General features: G+C 45.8%; 2 protein-coding genes across 2 annotated transcripts; both read left to right on the plus strand.

Moving 5' to 3' along the window:
• Positions 1-2,090: 2,090 nt before the first annotated feature.
• On the plus strand, positions 2,091-5,654 carry LOC119283361 (pentatricopeptide repeat-containing protein At5g01110-like). Its single transcript, XM_037562938.1, has 4 exons — positions 2,091-4,169; positions 4,456-4,649; positions 5,026-5,108; positions 5,197-5,654. Exon 1 carries the CDS (start codon positions 2,091-2,093, stop codon positions 4,038-4,040), a length of 1,950 nt encoding a protein of 649 aa, XP_037418835.1. The 3' UTR covers positions 4,041-4,169; positions 4,456-4,649; positions 5,026-5,108; positions 5,197-5,654.
• Positions 5,655-6,035: 381 nt separating this feature from the next.
• LOC119284652 (DNA topoisomerase 3-alpha-like) lies at positions 6,036-15,461 on the plus strand. The gene is made up of 24 exons (XM_037563803.1): positions 6,036-6,400; positions 7,715-7,893; positions 7,990-8,062; positions 8,385-8,507; positions 8,591-8,712; positions 8,780-8,852; positions 8,965-9,081; positions 9,205-9,288; positions 9,725-9,904; positions 10,035-10,163; positions 10,885-10,959; positions 11,410-11,499; positions 11,594-11,698; positions 12,397-12,431; positions 12,544-12,673; positions 12,786-12,838; positions 12,918-13,014; positions 13,108-13,225; positions 13,339-13,410; positions 13,492-13,575; positions 13,865-13,999; positions 14,102-14,290; positions 14,360-14,480; positions 14,789-15,461. The coding sequence occupies exons 1-24, from the start codon at positions 6,107-6,109 to the stop codon at positions 15,036-15,038; spliced, it is 2,928 nt and encodes a 975-aa protein (XP_037419700.1). The 5' UTR covers positions 6,036-6,106; the 3' UTR covers positions 15,039-15,461.
• The last annotated feature ends 705 nt before the right edge of the window (positions 15,462-16,166 follow it).

The following is a 16,166-nucleotide window of genomic DNA, read 5'->3' on the forward strand; positions in this document are numbered from 1 at the left end:
CTTTTGCACATTTTATCACCCAAAAGAAATTGCTCAAGCATATGAGGAGCTAGATTAATTCATGTTTCACTTGCAGTACGGCATCTCCATCCAAGTGTTGCTGCTGCTGCTGTTGTTGTTGTTGTTGATGCTGAATCTTCATTTGTTCCTGCTTCGGAATCATCATCTGTTGCTGCTGCATCTGGATATATTGTTGTTGCTGTTGTTGCTTCTGAACCATCATCATCATCTGCTGCTGCTGCGTCGGAATCTGCTGCTGCTTCTGAATATGGAGCTGTTGTTGTTGCTGCTGCATCTGAATTTGTTGTTGTTCTTGTTGCTGCTGCATCTGAATCTGCTGTTGCTGGTGCTGAATCATCATCGCGTGCCGCAGCTGCAGCTGCTGCTGGTACCTGCCTCGCCACGACGGGCACAGGGCCATGTTCCTGTACATCTCCACGAACCTGTCCATGAGCACGTCGCCGCCTTCCCGGAGGGCCTTGTGCCCAATCTCTCCCGCCCGCTCGATGAAGAACTCCAAAATGACTTCCCAGAAAAGCTCCGCGTCGACACAGTTGGCGATCTGCGGCTCGTCACCCTCGTCCCCCGCCTCTATGCTCAGCGCGACCTTGTACCCGGCCTTGAGGTACTTGGCGTAGGGCTCCTCGTACCCGCCCTTCTCGACGGCGTCGCAGACGTCGCCCTCCCACCGGCCCAGGAACGCGGCCTCGACGCGGTAGAAGGCTGTCATGAAGTTGAGGCGCGCCTGGCCGCCGCCGCGGCCGGCGCACGCTATGGCCACGCGGTCGTGCGCGAGCGCGGCCTGGTGCTCGTCGTCGAAGGGGCCGATCTCGCGGCCGCCTCGCTTCGGGTCCATGACGCGGGCCATCCACCCCTTGCCTGGGTCGTGGTGCACCCCTAAGTACCTAAACCTCGGCGCCGGTGCCGGTTGCGGCGTGGCGTTCCCGGGCGCGCCCTGCGCGTGCCGGGGCGGCGTGGGAGCAGGGGCGGCGACCGCGAGAGCTGCGTGGTTCGTTGGCAGTGGCGTGCCACCGTTAGGCGCTCCCATCGTCGGCGCGTGACGCTTGGCTGGCGGAATGGCCGTCCCCGTGGTCGTTGGTGGTCGTTTGCGTGGGGAAGGCGCGGCGGGGTTCGCCACCGCCAGCGCTGGCTGCGTGGGCGGCATTGGCATTCGAGGCTTCACCGACGGGACGGCGGCGCCGACTGGACGAGTGTTCGCCGGAACGCCCGGTCTCGCTGCCTGCACACGTGGCGTCGGCGAGGGAGCTGCTGGAATGGGGGCACCGCCGAGGTTACCGCGGCTCATCGGACGTGGCAGCACGGCGGCGGCCGGCGCTCCCTGCGTGTGTGGCAATGGCATGCAAGGCCTCGCGGTCGGGACGGCGGCACCGACCGCACGAGGGCACGCCTGAATGCCGGGCGCTCCTGCCGCCGCCGCGGCCTGCATCTTCATCTGCGGCGTCGGGGCTGCTCTCACGGCAGTGCCGAGGTTAACATAGGTGCTCATCACCGGCCGCGGCATCGCGGCCCCCTGCGCGCGTGGAGTTGCTGCGGGAGGCCTCGGAGTCGGGGCGCCGGCGCCGGGGTTAGAGCACGGCGTCATGCTGTCGAAGCGTGTGGGTGTGCGCAGCGGCAGTGGTCGACGTACGGCGGGAGCGAGCTGCTGTGAAGATCTGGGTCGGTGCTAGGACGAGTTGGCAGAGCTGCGTTGGTCAGCTGCTGCTTAAATAGATGCGGCGGGCCAAGCGAGAGGCCGGGTCGGTTTCGCCATGGCTGCTCCTACACAGCACGCGTCGTGCTGTCGCCTGTCGGGGCCGGAGTCGGATTCCAGCGTGGAGTGCTGGAGCCGGATTCTCGGAACAGCACGATGCGTCAGCCCGTGGAGTCTTTAATCACCCGGCCGGGAAAACCGCGTCTAAAACCGAAGACGTATTTCTCACGAACTAAGAAAATGGCTAGAAAGCGGGTCCAACGAGTTTACGTAATGCTTGACAGAAGGTGGGTTTGTTAGTTCCGCAATTCCAGCTTGAAGGCGGTAGCTCCAACTCCAAGCCTCCAACACACTCGAATCCACCCGCTTGCCGTCGGTAATGGCGATTCCGCGCCGCCTGCCCTGCCTCCCCGCTGTCGCCGTAGCCACCAGACGCTGGACCGCGAGCCTCGCCGTCTCCCACGGTGGGACCGGCGCGAGGCCCTCGACGGCCGTCCTGGCCGCCGCCGCGACGGCAGCCGCGGCGGCGGGCCGCGCCTCCGAGTGCCAGTCGCTCCTCCTCCGCATGTCGCGCCGCCGCGGCGCCTCCCGCCTCGACATCGTGTCCTCCCTCCTCGCCTCCTCCCCGACCCCGCAGCCGCAGGTGTTCGACCTGCTCATCCGCACCTACACCCAGTCCCGGAAGCCCCGGGAGGCATTCGAGGCCTTCCGCCTCCTGCTCGACCGCCGCGTCCCCATCCCCGCCGCCGCCTCCAACGCGCTCCTGGCCGCGCTCTCCCGCGCCGGCTGGCCCCACCTCACCGCGGACGCCTACCGCCTCGTCCTGTCCTCCGACTCCGAGGTAAACACCTACACGCTTAACATCATGGTCCACAGCCACTGTGAAGCCCTACAGTTCGATAAGGTCGATACCGTAATCTCCGAGATGGAGAAGAGATGCGTGTTTCCGGATGTGGTAACCCATAATGTGATGATTGATGCTAGATTTCGTGCTGGGGATGTTGAGGCGGCGATGGCACTGGTCGATTCGATGGTTAGTCAGGGGATAAAGCCAGGAATCTTGACGTATAATGCGGTGTTGAAGGGGTTATGTAGGAATGGAAGGTGGGATAAAGCGAGGGAGGTGTTCAGGGCAATGGACGAGTGTGGGGTGGCTCCCGATGTTCGGAGCTTCAACATGTTGATTGGGGGATTCTGTAGAGTTAAGGAGCCTGATGAGGCGATGAAATTTTACAAGGAGATGCGACGGCGTGGAGTCACGCCAGATATTGTGAGCTTTAGTTGCCTGATTGGGTTGTTTGCAAGGAGGGGGAAGATGGACCGTACGGCAGCCTACTTGAGGGAGATGAGAGAGTTCGGATTGATGCCTGATGGTGTGATTTACACAATGGTCATTGGTGGATATTGCAGGGCTGGGTCAATGCTGGAGGCGCTGAGAGTTAGGGATGAGATGATTGGCCGTGGATGTTTGCCAGATGTGGTAACTTACAATACCTTGCTGAATGGGCTTTGTAAAGAGCGTAGGTTGTCTGAAGCAGAGGAGCTTTTGACTGAGATGAGGGAGAGAGGGGTTCCACCAGATTTATGCACCTTCACAACTTTAATTCATGGGTACTGTAGGGAGGGTAACATAGAGAAGGCATTGCAACTATTTGAAACGATGCTGCACGAGCGTTTGACGCCAGACATTGTGACATACAACACTTTGATTGATGGAATGTGCAGACAAGGTGATCTGGGCAAAGCTAATGAGCTATGGGATGATATGCATTCTCGAGAAATCTTCCCCAACCACATTACCTACAGCATCCTTATAGACAGCCACTGTGAGAAGGGACAAGTGGATGATGCATTTGGGTTTTTGGATGAAATGATAAACAAGGGGGTTGTGCCAAACATCATGACCTATAATTCCATCATTAAGGGTTACTGCCGGTCTGGAAATGTATTGAAGGGGCAACAATTTTTGCAGAAGATGAGGGATGCCAAGGTGTTGCCTGATTTAATTACTTACAACACCCTAATCCATGGTTATGTTAAAGAAGAGAAGATGCATGAAGCTTTTAATTTGCTTAACATGATGGAGAATGAAAAGGTTCAACCAGACATTGTGACGTATAATATGATTATAAATGGATTTTCTGTACATGGTAATATGCAAGAAGCTGATTGGGTTTACAAGAAAATGGGTGCTAGAGGAATTGAACCAGATAGATATACATACATGTCCATGATAAATGGTCACGTTGCAGCTGGGAACTCCAAGGAGTCATTTCAACTTCATGATGAGATGCTTCATAAAGGGTTTGCTCCTGATGATAAATTCTGAGGGTATTATTTTCCTCATACTGGAATCTAATTGATGCTATGGTTAATTCAACAATGAGAAATGAAGGCATTTTGCAGTTTGTTTAGATTGTCAGGATTTTTGCTCCAACAAGTATTTATAGACTTGAAGGTGAGAATGAGAAATTTTGAAGTTCAGCATTAAAATATTGGCTAGGTTGTGTGCACTGCCGTTCTACATTACCGTAGTGGAATCAGCAATGATATATCAATATATTTCCTACTTTACTAATTGAGTACGACTTCGTAAGATTCTATATTGTTCTGTACAAGTATCTGTTCTTCTGAATTCTGATAGTAGAATGCTGCTTGACTGACATTCTTTTACTTTTGCATTCTATCACTGTAGGTGGTTTGTGATTTGGTACCATCACACTGACCGTTGTAATTTTCTGTAGGCATCTGATTAAATTTTGGAGTAAATTCCGTGGAAGTTTTCATTATTGGGTGGTCCAAGGGTAGCAAAATTTCCACACAAGTGACCTCTCTAGATGTGCTTTCTTCACCAATGTGCAGAAATATTCTGTTTGGGCTCAGGAAGTGTGCTGTTGTTTTCTGGGCATCGGAGGATAGCATGCTCTAAATTTCTCAGGTGCTTTATTTCTTACCCAGAATTCCTTTTTTAGAGGAAATATTAGTGTAATGCACTAATGCCTGATATACAACTGCATTTTGCAAATACGTAATACAGTAACATATTGCCAGGTTATTCCCGGTTTCCTGTTGCTTAGTTGACCCTATCACCTCTAATAGCCCTGCTTGAGCAGTTCAACCTACCAATCTATATTTTAGGGCACACAAATATCAATACAGGCAGCACTTCTTTCTGAGCAGTCACAACTTGATACAACAACATTGCAAAATTTAACATATGCTCCTAAAAATATCATGAGTTAAGATCAAATCCTCTTGATCAGATGCTGCTGAGTAAAACTGCAAACTACTACTTTTTTCTTCCCTTTTTTCAGGGTGAATGCAAATCACTTTTAGCATGAACTATTAACATCACGTGAAACTGATCAAAAGGGGAGAACTGAGCATACATAAAAAGGTATCACTATCTTTTATCTGACGCATGTAGAATAGTTCTCAAGAGAATGCTGTATATATGAGAAACTTACACTCCCACTTTACTGCAGGGCAATCAAAATTGGTGTACAAAGGAAGAAATTAAACTGACTAGAGAGTGTAAAATGTGCCCCTTCAAGCCTTACCCCCAAAAGAGCAAGGAAAAGAATGAAAGAGAAACAGAGGTTATGAGCACAAGGTTTTATGCCAGGCTTTGATGAAGTTATGAGAAGTAGGTTTCTCTGCCGAGGCCGTGGTTGTATGGATTACCGGTCAACATTTTGCACTTTGGACACAAATCATTTCTCTCCACCATCACAAAAGTGAAAGAGGTGTGAAGAGGGATACATACGGACGAGTTGAACAAGCTTCTTGCCTGCTGGGCACGGCAGATTACAGTTGAACAAAATTTGTCTTAGGCAGAGTTTACAAAGATCCTTGCATGATGCATTTGCCAAGTTTGTATTTGTAAAATTGTTGTATGTCCAAAGCAGCAGCAGGCTTCGTGCCGTTACCAAGGTTCGGTGAATGGATGTCAAATATCTTTTGAACTTGTTGCAAAAGCATCATCAGAAACATAGCAAAATGCTCTTCTGGAATGTATGCCTCTGAAAAGTCAAAAAACACACTTCTGGCAATACATAATGAAATAGAGAGAACACTGGTTTTATAGGGCAAATAAAATCTCAGGTTGACTGCAATTCAAAAAACAAAGTTCGGATTGATTGCGCGGTGCGTTCTTTTAGCACGCAAAATACCGACTGGGCCAAATGAAAACCCCATAGCGATATATTCCATAGGCCCTGCAACTTTACAGCCCAGCCCGCTTAGAAAAACGCCCGCCGCTAATAGCTCCACCTTCCCTCTCGAGCGGTGGGATCCCCTCCGAACCAAAATTTTCAAAGAGGGCCGAAACCTCCCGCCCTTTCCCCGTTCCCCCCACCCCCGAGCGGCGGAGCCCCCTCCCTCACTCCTCCCGCGATGCCTCCCGGCGGCGGCGCGATCCGCGTGCTGAACGTGGCGGAGAAGCCGTCGGTGGCCAAGTCCGTGGCGGAGATCCTGTCGCGCGGGGGGATGCAGTCGCGGGCGGGCCGGTCCCGCTACAACCGCGTCTTCGAGTTCAACTACGCCATCGGCGCCCAGGCCTGCCACATGCTCGTCACCTCCGTCACGGGCCACCTCATGGAGCTCGACTTCGACGACCGCTACCGCCGCTGGTACTCCTGCGACCCCGCCGAGCTCTTCCACGCCCCCGTCCGCAAGGCCGTCCCCCAGGTGCCCCTCCCTCTCTGCCTCCCCTGCTCGTGCATTCCGCCGAACAGTTCGTGCGCGCGGGTACCGCGGCTTGTGAACGGTGGTCTATCGCGTTTCCTTTGATTGGTTCAGGCATTATGTTGGGGGTGTTTCGTGGCATCTATGTGCCCGCGTCTGTGGGGTTGGTCGCGTTCAGCACATAGGAAATATATGCCTTACGGGAATTTCGTCGAGCAATGGATGTGCGGAGTGTTGTGGTGTACTCTATACCTTGATTCCCTCAAGAATTTTCCGGGCATGCTGCTAAGTGCCCGATTGGTAGTGTCAACGGATGACGATGCTGTTTTTGTTCATGCCACATTGCTACTCTTTGCAAGTAAATTTGTTAAATCCCACATCAGGAGCAGTTTTTTGGAGTTGAATGGATGTGGCTTGGTATCGATCACCTTTTGTCATTTGCTCAATCGCAAACTGTTATGGTCACACACATGTATGCGATGCACCATAGGAGCTGTGGTACTAGGAGGGGAACACTGCAGGCTAAACTTGTGAGTTGTTATTGCGGACATATTCGTGTACTTGTACACTTGTTACTGGAAACTGCGATCAACCCCCTTTGGCAGAAATAGTGCTCATAGGAAACAGGTTACAAGGGAATAAAAGTTTATCTACAGCTTCATTTAGTTTCTAGCCCTTATAGGCTTTGGAGCAATATTTTCATACATTAAAACGTAAAAAAACTGCAACTCTGAAGCTCATGCAGCAAAATGCGGAAGCCAAGCAAAGTACTGACAGACCTGACAAGAAACATGAGTCCCAATGGTTTACCCCAGTCATCTGGGTGTCCTCTCCTCCAGGCTCCAGCTTGTTCTTTATTCTCCCATTCCAGCACCAGACAAATTTATACTGCCTCCTAGTTGCTTGAAACAGCCATAGCAATGCTTAAGCTTGCTAGCTGATATTGTTTGACATCGCTTCATGTACAAAAAGGGAAAGCGTGTTATGTCTAATGGAAGTTGGATGCTGAGGACCTGAGAGCATGTATTTTTTGGTGCTCTCCGTTCATCAGCTGCATTATTTGTTTTCTTCAAAAACTTTTGGTTTGCTCTTGGAACATTCTTATCACTTCTGAGTTAATCGAGGAATACACAACCATGGTCAGGCTTCAGTGTCAATATTCAGTTGTCTATATTTGCTCAACACATTGTGAACACACTGAGATTACCTTGTATTTTGTTCAAAACTATGATGGGTGTGGCATGATCATGACATTAGTATAAGCTAAGCTTTTCTGAACTCGTGATCTATTCATGAATTTTGTTTTATGAAGTGCAGGATAAACAGGACATAAAGAGAACATTGGAAGAGGAAGCTAGGACGTGTCAATGGCTTGTGTTATGGCTTGATTGTGATAGAGAGGGTGAGAATATCGCATATGAAGTGGTTGACATTTGTGCGGGCGCAAACCGTAATCTGAACATTTGGAGAGCTCGCTTCTCAGCTTTGATTCCCAGGTATTGATTGCTCCAGATTCTTGGACCGTCTGTTTTCCTGTTATGGAAAGATGGCATATTCATTTCAGTTTAATTGTCTTACAAATTGAACTGCAGGGAAATACATGAAGCTGTGCAACATCTCGCCAGACCCAACAAGCTATTTGCTGATGCTGTGGATGCAAGACAGGTTACTTCAGTTTTGCATCTTATTGTCAAATTGTCATTGATGCTTAATATTCTTGTGTGCCAACTATCCACTCAAAACAAATACTACTACGATGCCAGCAAACAGAGAGCCATGAGAATATTCTGACGCTGTGCCTCTGTACTAATTTTGTACAAATAAACCTAAAACACACAAAGATGCTAGTACAAACTGTCCTGCTAATATTCTTCGTTTTTCTCCAAAAGAATAGCATCAGCACTCCTTCTCATCAAACGAATAAACATTTGTTTGCGCCTTATTGCTGTCTTCAAAAGCACAGATAATAATAAGAATTTTTCTACAGGAAATTGACCTTCGCATAGGTGCCTCCTTCACTAGGTTTCAAACAATGCTGCTAAAAGATGCATTTGTCCTTGATGTCAGTGGGGAAGAAAGGAATATGGTTCTGAGCTATGGTCCTTGCCAGGTACCTCACTATATAATATTAACTGAACATATTGAATGCATACGCATTATTATTCCCTGTCTAAGATTTTCATTTCATTCCAGTTTCCAACTCTAGGATTTATAGTTGAGCGTTTCTGGGAGATACAAGCTCATGAACCTGAAGAGTTCTGGACAATAAATTGTTCTCACACTTCAGATGAAGGCACCGCGTCGTTTATTTGGATGTAAGATTCACTTCAGCCGTCCTGAACTTCAATTAGAAAAGTTGTGTGACATATTCTTGTTTGGCAGACGTGGCCATTTGTTTGATTACTCATCCGCTGTTGTGATCTATGAAATGTGTGTCCATGAACCAATGGCAACAGTGAGTCCTCACATCTTCTATTTCACCACTGGTTACAATATTAACAATGATGGACAACTTTAATGACAGATCAGAGGTACCTATTTTTAGTTGTTTTATTTTATTTCTACAGGTACAGAATGTCAGGAATCAGGAGAAACTAAAATACCCTCCATACCCACTAAGTACCGTGGAGCTTCAGAAACGTGCTTCTAGGTGCTGCAGAATGAGTTCAGAGCACACAATGAAGGTATATTAGAAAAACTAAATCCTTTTGGTGTCTTATTTTTTCTTAACAGTTTTGCTAGTAAAAAATGCGTAGCTCTATTTCCTAATTGCTTCGTTTGCTGAACTCTTGTGCTATTCATACCAGGTGGCTGAAGAACTTTACCAAGCTGGATTCATTAGTTATCCCAGGACAGAGACTGATAGTTTCTCTCCAAACACTGATCTGCATGTCAGTTATGAATGCTAGCATGCCTTGTCCATGTTTTTATTCATTGTCCTGATTCTGCTTACACATTCTTTCTAGATTTATACCTACAGTGTTGTACTTTTAACATATTTTACATGATATTATTTTGTTCCATGAAGGAAACCAAATTCTAAAGAACATGTAATCCTAAAAAAAGGAACATATTATAAAATAATTTTCTCTAGTGAATGTTAGTTTGGAAAAAAAGTAGCCATGGCCTCATAGGCATAGTTCTCCTGTTTTCTACCACCTGATGATCTTCATTGCTGAATAACCATAAGAAAAATATAAAAGGCATCTCTACTGTCCAACTCATACTTGCGATGAATAAACATTTATTTACTCTTAAGTTGTTATTAATTTTCATTTGCTCATCCTGGCATGATTGCCCTGACATGGGTTGCTCCCTTTTACTTAGGCAATTGTACGTGAACAAGTGGATCATCCTGATTGGGGAACGTATGCCCAACGTCTTCTGAATCCTGAAGAAAGGCTCTGGAGAAATCCCAGCAATGGTGGTCATGATGACAAGGCACATCCTCCTATTCATCCAACAAAGTTTTCGACTGGTGAAAACAACTGGTCTCCAGACCACAAGGTACGTAGCACTACCAAATAGAAGAGAAATATCTATCAGTCTCACATCAGTTTATAGTATTTTTTCAAATCTGTTGTTTTTATGCTCCACAAATCTAATAATGTTTTCCGTATCTGTTTCTGCTGTCCAGAAAGTGTATGAGCTAGTTGTTCGCCATTTCCTTGCTTGTTGCTCCCAACCTGCAGTTGGAGCCGAGACAACCGTGGAAGTTGACATTGCTGGTGAACAGTTCAATGCATCAGGGCGTGTCGTACTTGCTGTGAGCATCCTCAAATGTTGCTGTCATCTTCTATTGTTGCTTACGTCTAATAATCTACTACCCATATTTCAACAGACATGAAACTTGTCATGTCTCCTTATTCTCTGGCATGGAAATGTTATGATATCAGTAATAAAGTAACTTTACCCAATGTACAGAGACAATGTAGCTGTAATACCAGTTTTATCGATATAGCTGAGAAACAAGCATAGAATAATGTATGTTATCTGCAATTACCTAATATTCAGAGGTGATGTAGCTTTAGCTGATTCCCTTATTTACTTAATGTTGATGTGGTGCTATGTTTTGGTTGTTTCTAACATATGAGCGTAGAGCTGGGAAAGCTCATAGAAAATAACTTATTGCAATTTTGTTTATATGATATAATATTTTCTGAAAAAGGGACACAAAGGGGAATTATATTTCTCAAAAATGAATCCGATAAACAACATGCAGTTTAACAATAATGTGTGACAAATAATTGCTTCTCCTTGACGCTGATTGGTACTTAGGTGGCTTATTAGTAAACATGGCCTTATGCTAGTACAGAGAAATGCTCTGCTCAGCGAACCCGTGCAAGAAAAGTTATTTATCTTATTATTACTAGATTTATTAAACTGTCACCAAGGTTTTTTGGTCCAGTAAGAGTCATCCATTCTCTTATACATCTGGGATGTGTAAAAGTTCCTTTGTAATAAATTTTTTTATACTTTCTCTGTAGAAAAATTATTTGGACGTTTATCGTTATGACTCATGGGGTGGTTCATTACTTCCAACATACACCATCGGACAGCAGGTTTGCTACATTCTACCCTACTTCTATTCTACTCCCTCCGTTCCAAAATAAGTGTCGTGGTTTTAGTTCAAATTTGAACTAAAACCACGACACTTCCTTTGGAATGGAGGGAGTATTTGTTAAAACATTTCCTGTTAGTTTCTTCGTGCCTCCTATGCAAGTTGAGATAAAAAAGAAGTCCCAGTATGGGAAGATCTTCCAGACGTCATATTTTGAGTTGAAATCTTGATACTTGTATGCTGTTGTAAATATTGGTGACGCATAGGAAGGTTGCAATATATATTGTAGCATATCAGTCAGTATAATGGGTATGGATTAATTGCCTGATATCTTAATATGTAGGGATCAATTGCTTGTCAATTCCTTCAAAAATGATTATGACCTTGAACATCTTTTTCCTTTTAATTTCAATGCAATAATAATTTTTAACGCCAATACAAAACCTTGCAGTTTGTTCCGACGTCTTTAACACTTGATTCAGGAGTAACTCGACCACCACCTCTTCTTGCTGAAGCTGACCTCCTTAGCTGCATGGATAAAGTACATTAATTCTTCTTGTCTTCTATGTTTACTCTTTATTACTCTAAAGTGCTGAGTTGTGCAAATGTCTGACTCCCTTTGGTGCTATTTCCAGGCAGGAATCGGCACCGATGCAACCATGCATGAACACATAAAAAAGCTACTTGACCGTTGTTATGCAACCAAAGATGCAAATTCACGTTTCTCCCCAACAAATCTTGTGTGTTTCATGCCATACGAAAGCTCCATTATACCATTGCATGTAGCATATATGCTGTTTAAATGATTTTTATGGTTATGATTGTGTTTGCTAATAGTGTGTTTACAATATAGCACCTCATGGACCTTAGCTTGTTTAGCAACCCAGAAGTGCGCTTAAGAAGTCTTTGCCCGCACTTTGTGAAGCGCCTCCTTAGCCACACTACTAAGTGCAACCTTTTCTTGTAAATGATATATTCAAAACTCAGGAGAGAAAATACACATAATTCTCATCTTGAATACTCCCTCCGTTCCATATTAGTTGTCGGCTTGTCGCTGATTTAGTACAACTTTGTACTAAATCAATGACAACTAATATGGAACGAAGGGAGTACTTTGCTGTGGAAACTCCATCGCTTCCGTACGGAAGCCACTCTTATCATCAGTAATCTATGTAATACTTTTGATATCTGAAAGTAAGGTGCTTTTACATTTTGCTTATGTAAAACATGCTTAATTTCTGAGTAAATAGCAGAATCCAATTCATATTAATGCAAATGTGACGCCTTCTGTTAGATTTCCTTCCCAATTAGTACTCATCATGTTTTTTACAGTCAAATTTTTTTATTTAGATTTTTTAATTGGCATTTCTCCAGTGTGCAGAAAGTAACAGTTCTTCCATTGACATGTTTCCATTGTTTTTTGTGTTTGTAAATGTAGGGGGAGGCGTTGGTAATGGGTTATGATGAAATGGGGTAAGCTAATTCTTATATCTATACCTTCTCAAAAAAAAGATTGAACACCTCTACCTTTCAACTTATATTGGATGAAATGTACCTAGTTCCTCAAAGAAATTCAAAATTTTAGGTATGAGCTTTGGAAACCTTATTTAAGAGCAATGATGGAAGCTGACATGAAATCAGTTAGCGTCGGTACAAAGAGTAAAGCGCAAGTACTTGAGGGTTGTTTGCAGCAGATGAAGGCTTGTTTTCTGGATGTAAGTTGTGGTTTACTGAGCATTCCATGGTTGTCACCAATTGAATTAGTACAGTCCCACCCAGTTGCTCTAAATTTATGTTTTGTAAGTTGACCACTTGGTGATCATGTAGGCAAGAGCAAACAAAGTGAAGCTCCTTGATGCAATGGGAACATTCTTTGCTAGGTTTGGTGGATCCCTTTGATTTTCTTCTTTTCTTGCTGCACGTTTATAGCTTCACTTTTTGACTATTTTTTATTTCTAGGTCAAATAGACCTATCAACGAGACACAAAATACCATTGAAGTTGTAAGGCCCTGTGGTGCATGCAATGACTCTGAAATGTTGCTGAAGCGAAGGCCGGTAAATTGTCTTCCAGTGCTTCTTTTCATTTCTTCAGGGAATTGGGACGTGTCATGCTTGGCGCATGCTTGAGCTTTGCTTTTCTTGTCCCAGAATGGTGGTTTTATGGTTGGCTGTCGGGGCTTTCCTCAGTGTAGAAATGTAGTATGGCTGCCCGGGTCCCTTGCAGAAGCTGCTGTGACGCAACAAATTTGTCCTACCTGCATTCCAGGTGATCATTAGTTCCCCATTTTTTGCTACTGTGCTACCAGTCTGGCTTGTGTTTGCATGGCCTGAATATTCTGCTGTTTCTCTCAGTGAAATGATAATCCACCGCATTTACAGGTCCTGTTTATAAGATCCAATTTAAGTTCAACCGAAGGGATATCCCACCAAGTTTCGATGTTGATCACCTAGGTATGTTATCTTAACTTAAATTGCAGTTTTATACCTGTTTTAGTTAACGTGATATAACATACCTATCCTTTACTCTGATAGGTTGCATTGGTGGATGTGACGATGTACTCAAAGAGCTTACAGAGATGAGTAGATTTCAACATCATAACCAGACTACGATGCCAGGTATGGATGTTTGTCCTCGTTGTCTGTTTCATACATGGGCCGACTGTTGTGCTCGTCCATTTACAGTTCTAAATAAAGGTAGTGTGTGGCAGTGTGGGGCTGAAATGAACACAGTTTTATGCTTACTTTCTTAATAGGAGCTTCCAGTTTTCTCTCATAAAGATAAAATGCTAAGCATGCTTGTTTTCCGTTGTTGCTTCCGTTGTATCCATGTCTTACTTTTCTGGACACATGACTATAATGGCCACTCATACAAGCTTATTTTGTGACAAATTATATTACTTCACAGCAAGAAGCCAAAGCCAGACTCAGACTACATCTACGAGTGGTGTAAGGCAGGGGGCTCCAAGGCAGGATTTACCTACTGGTTCTCGTTCAACGGGGCAATTTGCTAATCAGCACACACCTGCTGTGAACCCCCAAGGTTTCTGTTCACCCCCCAAGTGTCTCCATGGTTTGTTTTTTCCAAATACATGACAAACATTCATTTCATTGAGGCTTCTTTTATCATCACATGACTTTGCAGGGAGAGGTCAAAGCCAGACTCCGAGTGGTGTCGGAGTAAGGCAGGGGACTCCAAGGCAGGATTTGCATACCGTTTTTCGTACGGCTAGCCAGTTTGCTAATGAGCAGCAGACACCTGGTGTGAATCCACAAGGCTTTCGTTCGACCCACACGGGCCTTACCCAAAACTCAAGAAATGCATCATCATCAGGTATGTAAAGTGCTACGTACTTCTCTATTCTTATCCAGAGCTGGTGCCTTAATCTTCAGTGATTTTCAGGTGCAGGCCAAGTACTCTGCACTACATGTGGAGAGGCCTGCATAAACCGAACTGCTAATACAGAGGCGAACAGGGGGAGGAAGTTCTATAAATGTCAAAATCCTGGATGCGGCTTCTTTGTGTATGCTGTCTTAACCCCTTATTGCACAATGTTTTGTTGTCTGTGGAGTACCTGATACAAACTAATAGTCACAATAAAATTGCTTGATCTTACTACCTGAGACCGTGGATGCATGTAGCACTACACTGCATATGCAACTAGCTCAATCAGGGCAATCACTACTTATGTAGAGTTTCTTTGCATATATGATTGCCATCAACTTTTGTTAATAGTTATATGCTCGCCTGCTTGCTTTGTTAACGGAAAGCTTGCACCAAGTTTAATAGCCTAGGAATTCTCTTGCCTGACGCTCTGTACATGCAATGCAGATGGGAAGACGAGCTGGATAACGTGGCGCCCAGGGGCCGTGGGCGCGGCAGCCGCGGTGGCGGCAGGCAAGCATCCGCATCGGCAGGTCGTAGAGGCGGCGGGCGAGGCAGGAGGGGCCGGGGGAACGCCGACGCCGACGCCGAGGGCATGACGTTCGTCTCGGCGACTGGGGACACCGTGCACGGCTGCTGCTTCACCTGCGGCGACCCTTCCCACTTCGCCAACGCATGCCCAAACCGGGGGCGATAGCACAGATCGGCAGCCTTAGCACGCACGAAGCAAATGCACGTACATTTATGATCGCTAGTGCATCCATCATAGGCCATGTTAGTGATTTGACGGTGCTGCTGCTCGTAAGCTGTCAAGCGAAGCTGGATGCGTGAGCCCGTGTCAACTCACACGCCAAAACCTGCCAACACGCACGTGCCGGCGGGAAGATCATGATAACGCGAAGGCGAAAAGGCACACTTGCTCAAACTTAACGCTTACAAATGTCACAGGGAAACCAACGGTTCTTCCATGGCATGAAGATCGGAATGATGGGTGAGCTGCGGTGCACGTATGGCATGCAATCCGTCCATGTAAAGCTCTTTCCGACAGTTCCAACCCCATGAATTCCATCCATTCCATCCCATCCCAAAGTCTCTAGTCAAAAAAGTGGAGCGGAAAAAATGGATCATGTTTACCGCTTTTTTCCTTGCCCTACACCCATCAGTAATGAACCACCCATCAGTAACCACTATTTTGTCAGGTCGCTTTCGTGATGCACGACCACAGCATTCACCGGACGCTAAGCCTACCCATAGTAAGAGTAACATAGGTGGTAATATCACACTTATCTAGGAAAAATAGATGATGTGGCATGTCATTAATGAAGAAAGAGAGGCATGTGGTAACATAGCTAATTACTGTAACATCACACATATCAAGAAAAGATTAGTCTACAATGTAATAAAATAAAGTGATGCATGACACAATATATATGTTACTACCCACTATGGATGTAGTAACATAGACTAGTAACATATGCATGTTAATAGTCTAAGTTACTACCCATTGTGACTAGTCTAATAACCTTTTCGCTGATCGGACCGTTGATGAATGATGGGTCGGGTCGTTAGGTGTGACCGTTTGTTTCCCTCGGTGACTTGTCAATCATTCACCCGCAGCTCGACTGCTCGACGACTTTGAATGCGCAGCAGTTTTTCCTCTTAAAAAAACATTATACTTGGGTTAGTTTTCCCCTCTAATCATGTGAAATTGACCAACCTTTTTTTACTTTACCTAGTGATGAGTGAGACCAGAATATCTATATACGAGAGGGGGCTTTGAAATGTATGCCCAGGTAGGTAGGCTCCACACCGAACGGTGTCGGCA

This window comes from Triticum dicoccoides, chromosome 4A (assembly GCF_002162155.2).
Source record: "Triticum dicoccoides isolate Atlit2015 ecotype Zavitan chromosome 4A, WEW_v2.0, whole genome shotgun sequence".
Lineage (NCBI taxonomy): Eukaryota > Viridiplantae > Streptophyta > Magnoliopsida > Poales > Poaceae > Triticum > Triticum dicoccoides.

Bases quoted from the DNA above. Each gene is read 5' to 3' on its own strand.
- LOC119284652 (XM_037563803.1), top strand. From the start codon at position 6,107: ATGCCTCCCGGCGGCGGCGCGATCCGCGTGCTGAACGTGGCGGAGAAG. The intron at 9,905-10,034 runs GTACGTAGCACT...TCTGCTGTCCAG, and splicing joins ACTGGTCTCCAGACCACAAG to AAAGTGTATGAGCTAGTTGT. The intron at 12,432-12,543 runs GTAAGCTAATTC...TCAAAATTTTAG, and splicing joins ATGGGTTATGATGAAATGGG to GTATGAGCTTTGGAAACCTT.
- LOC119283361 (XM_037562938.1), top strand. From the start codon at position 2,091: ATGGCGATTCCGCGCCGCCTGCCCTGCCTCCCCGCTGTCGCCGTAGCC.